Consider the following 6,000-nt stretch of genomic DNA (forward strand, 5'->3'; position numbering starts at 1 on the left):
TTCTCTTTTATCGATATCGATTTCATTTACTTTCGAAGTCTAGAATGTAAAAAAGCAAAAAAATTTAAGAATTAATAAAACTATGTATAAGTATGACAGCTGCCTTTATTTCATTCATTGATTCCAACAAGTTTTCAAAAAATTAATATTAATCGAAACATGAAAAGATTGTTGAATACAATTTCATTCATAATATTTTTCAAACACACCAATTGTTTAATGCACACACCCTTAGTAATGCCTAACTATTTTCAAAGCTTGAAAAGAAGAAACCCTTTTTTCAACAACATGTTGTTGAAAAATTGCAATTCACCTCAAATGTCACAGCAAACTCACCAATTTACCATCAGGACAGTGTTTTTCTTTTGCCACCGGCTGAAAAAAAAACATTGCCGCGTTTTTAACATTTATTTACTTTATAGTTTATCACTAAACAAAGAACCTTAAATAAACTATTGCTCTTGTACAATGGCCGATGAAAATGGATCTAATCAAAAGCCCAACTACGACATATCAAAATTAAAACTTACAAAAATTCTTAACAATAACACCGTACGCAAGAGTATTGCATTACTTGGAACATTTCCCGACATTTCTGAATCAGACCAAGCTTTGGTGATATTCGAAAAGAATGCTTTCACCGAATCCGATGTCCAAACGGATGCCAATGCTGAGAAATCATTCTTCTCGCCGAAAACAAAAACTAATGTTGAATTTATCAATAACATTTACGGCAGCTTCCAATGCATTCCTGAAGGTGATCTCAATTGTAAGTTGATTTTGTCGAATTATTCCAAAATTTTGTAAAAAATCTAATAGGATTATTTTTATTTTTAAAGGTTTTTAGGTTCTACCTTTTGAACTCAATGGTTCATATTTTTAACTAGATTTTCTATCGGCAATTTGTAATAGTTCATAATTAGAACATCCCTTGAGGCTCAAATTCGCAATTGATTGTAGCCGCCTTATGGCGCTGGTCACTCGTAGCAAGTATGTAATTGTATCCCTCTGCTTCGTGTACATTCTGGCTTGGCGTTGAAGACTTACAGGCTGTAAGTGGGTGGGTGGTCGATTTTCATTCCTTTTTAATCAATCGCCTACTCAGCTCATCAAAACAACGATTAGTGTGAATATCTATCTGGTCAACAGAGACTTTGAAGGTTTATGGCTTCAAACGTTCACACAAAAGTTTAAAAGGATGTTCCAAAGACTAATAGCAAGTTTAGGATTCGGAAAAATAAATCGACAATTTTAGATGCCATTACGAAAATGGAGAATTCCAAAGAATTGGGTCCGGCAATTCTGTCCATCTGTACGTCTGTAAGTACCTCGAGTTACAGACTAAACTACTGGAGCTATTTTCTTCAAACTTGGGTTATTCCCAAGTCTGGGATTTTCCCCTTTAGGGTTATTCCCTATAATATTTTTGGGTTATTCCCTTTTGGACCAAAACTAACGGTACCTGTCATATAAGATATAACGGAAATAAAAAAGTTAATTTATTTCAAAAACGGTTTGATTTATTATTATTAGGTCTGTTTAATGAAAAAAAAACTAGGACAGAACAAAACAGAGCAGCACAAGTTTGTAAATACTGTCAGAACAAGAAAGAACAGAAAAGTTCAACTTTGTATTTAACCAGATTGACAGTTGTTTATATCAGTTGTAAAATTTGTAATTCAAAATAATTTCTTGAAATGATTTCTTACTAAAATAAATGATTTACTAGCACTTTTAACATTCCCGGTATCTTTTTTTTTGTTATTTTTCAAAATCGTTAAGAAATTCGCTTTAAAAATCTTATTTTCTCTTATTTGTATCACAATCAAACAAACAGCTGACAATTGACACTTTTAACTCACTTGCTCTACCCCAACATTAGGAGCAGAAAAACTTGAACTTTTCTGTGCTGAAAAACTTCATGGAACATAAAATGACAGAATATAGAACAAGTTGGAGTGTGCTTTTTTTCATGAAACACAAAAACTTGTACTTTTTGGATCTTTTCTGTACTTTTCTGTGCGGATCAGATTCATTAAACAGACCTATTATGAATTTTTATTTATGAATTTCTCGTGAACGACTTCAACCAAAATATTTATACAGAAACGTTAAAATAAACGTTATCTAAAAATTTAATAAAATTGTCAAAAAACGCATTTTTGGATTTTTAAAAAATATTTCAAAATTTTATTTTGCAAAATCAATTTTTTGAAAACGGGTAGATGAATTTTATTGAAACTTCGTTTTTATTTGTTGATTAATATTTTCTTAAAAATGGCATACCAACTTTTTTTCTGAAATTTTTTTTTCTAAAAATTCTCCTATAGGTATGCAAGAAATCAAATAGCATACCAATTTTGTTCAATAAATTAGATATTTATGAGTTACTTTTACCAAAAGAGCAAGTACGTGCGACCCCAGTCGTGCATTTTATTATTTATGTTATGAATCTGAGATTTCCTTTTACCATATTTTGCAAATGAGTTGGTGCATGTTCGTTTCAACATGCTTTAATGCAAATCAGTGATATTAAGGAAAAAGACCGCTTTCCAAGCTTGGCCTAATTTATCCGCTCATAATACATATGAAAAAGCACTCGAAGTGAACTACAAACGCTACGAAAAAGAAGCAAAGAAAAAATTTGCCCAGCATAAAGCAGAGAGTATGATGGAGAAATATCTGATTCGGCTGTTAGGGTTTCAAGGAACTGCGACATGCCAAGATGAACAAGAGTGCAGCAATCTTCAAAATCGCCGCTCAAAGAAGAGCAAATGTGCCCTTAATTATGAAATTGGACTAACTGGTTGAATACAATGGTGTAGCTGTGGCTGTAGCTTGTAGTACTGTCAAAATTTTACTGAGGGAAACAACAACAAAAGTTGGCGGCAGCTGAGCAAAAAGTTGAGAATTCTTCAACTTGCGCTAAAAGCTACAGCCACAGCTACACCATTGTATTTAGGGGGTAAGTCACTCCCAAAAAAAAAAACGATTAAATCAAGTATACAAATAATTATTAATTGAAGGCTAGAGTTAATTTTAAAGCGAAATTGCTGTAAATAAACTTCTCTGTTGCTTCTTTAGTGATTTCAAAAAAGAAATATAATTACATCGTTATAATAAAATTATTAAATAAGTTTTTCTTTAAACAATGCCAAAAGTGACTTAGTCCACTTTCATAATTATGAGCACAAATGCACTCAACCAGATAGCGATTTGAGTCGAAATTAGCTCACATAAAGTACTTCAAAATCAAACAAGGCAAAAAATCATAGTTTTTATCATCTCTATCTCTCGTTAAGTTGAATTTCTGCATTTTATAGTTTTCTTTATTAAATCACTTGTTTGCAGGTATCAAAACAACTGTTGTGTACCCAGCCACTGACAAACATATTGAAAAGTATTCAATCCATGTGAAATATCTGATAAATGAAACCCCGGCCTTGTACGAGAATATCACACTGACATATCTAAAATCCAGTCAATTTTCTCTGGATGTAAGTTGTATTTTTTTTTTTTTTCAACAAGCCTATACCTGTTATTAACAGATTATTTTGTTAATTTATTGTTATTACTAGTGGGTCTATAACATTCTCGATCACAAGCAAGAAACCGAACGTATTGTGTTCGAAGATCCCGATCCAGAAACTGGATTTGTTCTGCTGCCCGATCTTAAGTGGGATGGACGCTCAATCGAATCTTTGTACCTTTTGGCCATTGTACATAAACATGATATTAAATCATTACGTGATCTGAACTCTACACATTTGCCACTTTTAAAAAATATCCGTGACAGTGGAACACGAGCAATTGAAGATAAATATGGAATTCCTGCTTCTCAAATGCGAATGTATTTCCACTATCAGCCATCATTTTATCATTTACATGTTCATTTCAATCCTGTGGGAAATGATGCGCCAGGGATATGGTGTGAAAAGTCTCACATACTGGAGACTGTAATCAATAATTTGGAATTAGTTGGCGATTATTATCAGCGAGTTACTATTCCATTTGTTGCATATGAGGGCAATAAGTTATTGGATATCTATGATGAGGAATTAAGTGTGAGAAAGAAGATTAAATTGGATAAAATTGATACTGCGCCGACGAGCGAGGATGACAAAAATATAGTAACTGAGTAATAAAACATATGCACAGTATTTTTGAATGCTGCCTGCAATCTAGACAAATAAAATTGTATTTTTTTATAGGAAAGTTTTTTTTTAAACAGCTTTCTTTGTTATTTTGTTCCAGTACAGGTAATTGTATAGACAAAATTCCTTACCACTACCGAATACCTTTTTAATGTGTTTCTTAAAAAAAAAAATTGGAAACATGACAAAGCAATTCCTATGATTTTAGCAGGCTCATTCATTTATATTTGGGCCTTAAACATAACGCAAACTGAGATGGTCACTGAAAATTAACTCCTCTTCAACACTATATCCAAATATTTCTGACGTCACAGAAGTGAGTCGTTTTAGTACGCTTTTTCAACTTAATAAGCGAAACTGGAATAAAATTAAAACGGAAAAAGATCGATATGGTGGGAATTTTACGGTTGGGAACCCTTCTCCAGATCCATAAGAGAGAAGACGCTCTGAACTGTCAATAGCGCTGTTGTAAGCATCGAAGCGGAAGTGGCAGAAATAGGTTTAAAGGTCAATGAGGACAAAACCAATTAGGTACATGCTGTCGTCTAAAGAGCACACTGAATACCGAAGGATTGGACAACATCCCAGCCCTGCTATATGGTGCAGAAGTTGGTACAATAGATCTTACAGGTCGCAGTACAGCTTACACCCCAATATCAATCAAATATGGTGCAGAAGCATGGACTCTAACGAAGGCGGATGAAAACATCGTGGATTGTTTCGAGAGAAAGTTCTTCGTGCGATTTTTGGTACCGTGTGAATTGATGATGATTGGAGAAAAAGATACAACACCGAATTTTACGGGTTTTACAAGGACGCTAACCTAGCCAAGAAAGTGAAGGCACAGCGCCTGAGATGGCTAGGTATCGTGGAGCGCATGGACAACAAGTGGGACGACGCAGTAGAGGAGGACCTCGTCTGAGGTGGTTCAACCTCAATGCTCGATGAACTTGGCGTGGAAAACTGGGAGCAGCGAGCTAAAGATAAAGCTGGCTGGCGAAGCTTGTTGGTTGAGGCCCAAATCCACAACGGATTGTAGCCGCCATACGGCGGCACATGGTCCTAAGTAAGTAAGTAGCAATATCCATATGCTTACTGGCGACTTTCCTATACCATTATTTTAAATTTCGCGCGAATTTTAAAATTATGGTATAGGTATGAAGTTCAAGGCACATAAAAGTGAGATGGGTATGGGGGTATGCTGCCATCTGCACCCCCTGCTTGGGATCACTATAGGATTTGGGATGGGGACAAGGTTGGGTCTGTAAAAAGAACTGCAAAAAAAAGTGGTTCTTCGCGGTTGTCATTTGCATACATTTTGTATGAAATTGAAACTTTAAAAAATTAATTAAAAATATAAATACACTTTTAACATTAAAATTGTTATTTTAATTACTTTTAGTCATTAATCTTTCAAATAAAAGTATTCGCGTATTAAAATTCGTGCGCCCCTTAAGGAAAGTTGAGACTGCTTAATTAACAATTACATAGTTCTAATTGGTACATAGAATCTTTTTATCGATGTTTGAACTACTTGCAATTGTTTCATAGAACTTTGTGACAAAAAAATTAAAATTGATATTAGAAGCAAATTAATTTATAAATAAACAAATTAATTATCGTTATGTTAATTTTTATTTATAAACTACCGTTTGCTATGAGTCAAGCATAAATAAATAGTCATTTAATACAAAATCCGAGCATCGAAGACTTAAAAGTTGAATTACTCAAAAGACCAAAGGGTCGACGAGTTGTTATTGTTCATTCTCTTCTTTATTTTATTAAGCCTAGTACGCTGCTGAAGCGAAACGAAAAATGTTGAAGTCTCCAAAGTCAATAGCCATCG

The 6,000-nt window shown here is 33.8% G+C and overlaps 1 protein-coding gene across 1 annotated transcript; it reads left to right on the forward strand.

The window, feature by feature from the left end:
• Window positions 1-322: 322 nt before the first annotated feature.
• On the forward strand, window positions 323-4,209 carry LOC129916943 (m7GpppX diphosphatase). The gene is made up of 3 exons (XM_055997207.1): window positions 323-769; window positions 3,352-3,497; window positions 3,579-4,209. The coding sequence occupies exons 1-3, from the start codon at window positions 469-471 to the stop codon at window positions 4,140-4,142; spliced, it is 1,011 nt and encodes a 336-aa protein (XP_055853182.1). The 5' UTR covers window positions 323-468; the 3' UTR covers window positions 4,143-4,209.
• The last annotated feature ends 1,791 nt before the right edge of the window (window positions 4,210-6,000 follow it).

This window comes from Episyrphus balteatus, chromosome 3 (assembly GCF_945859705.1).
Source record: "Episyrphus balteatus chromosome 3, idEpiBalt1.1, whole genome shotgun sequence".
Classification (NCBI taxonomy): Eukaryota; Metazoa; Arthropoda; class Insecta; order Diptera; family Syrphidae; genus Episyrphus; species Episyrphus balteatus.

What these genes read in the sequence shown, in the direction of transcription:
- LOC129916943 (XM_055997207.1), top strand. Translation starts at nt 469, where the DNA reads ATGGCCGATGAAAATGGATCTAATCAAAAGCCCAACTACGACATATCA. An exon ending in TCCTGAAGGTGATCTCAATT is followed by an intron (nt 770 to 3,351) that starts GTAAGTTGATTT and finishes ACTTGTTTGCAG; the next exon opens with GTATCAAAACAACTGTTGTG. An exon ending in CCAGTCAATTTTCTCTGGAT is followed by an intron (nt 3,498 to 3,578) that starts GTAAGTTGTATT and finishes TGTTATTACTAG; the next exon opens with TGGGTCTATAACATTCTCGA.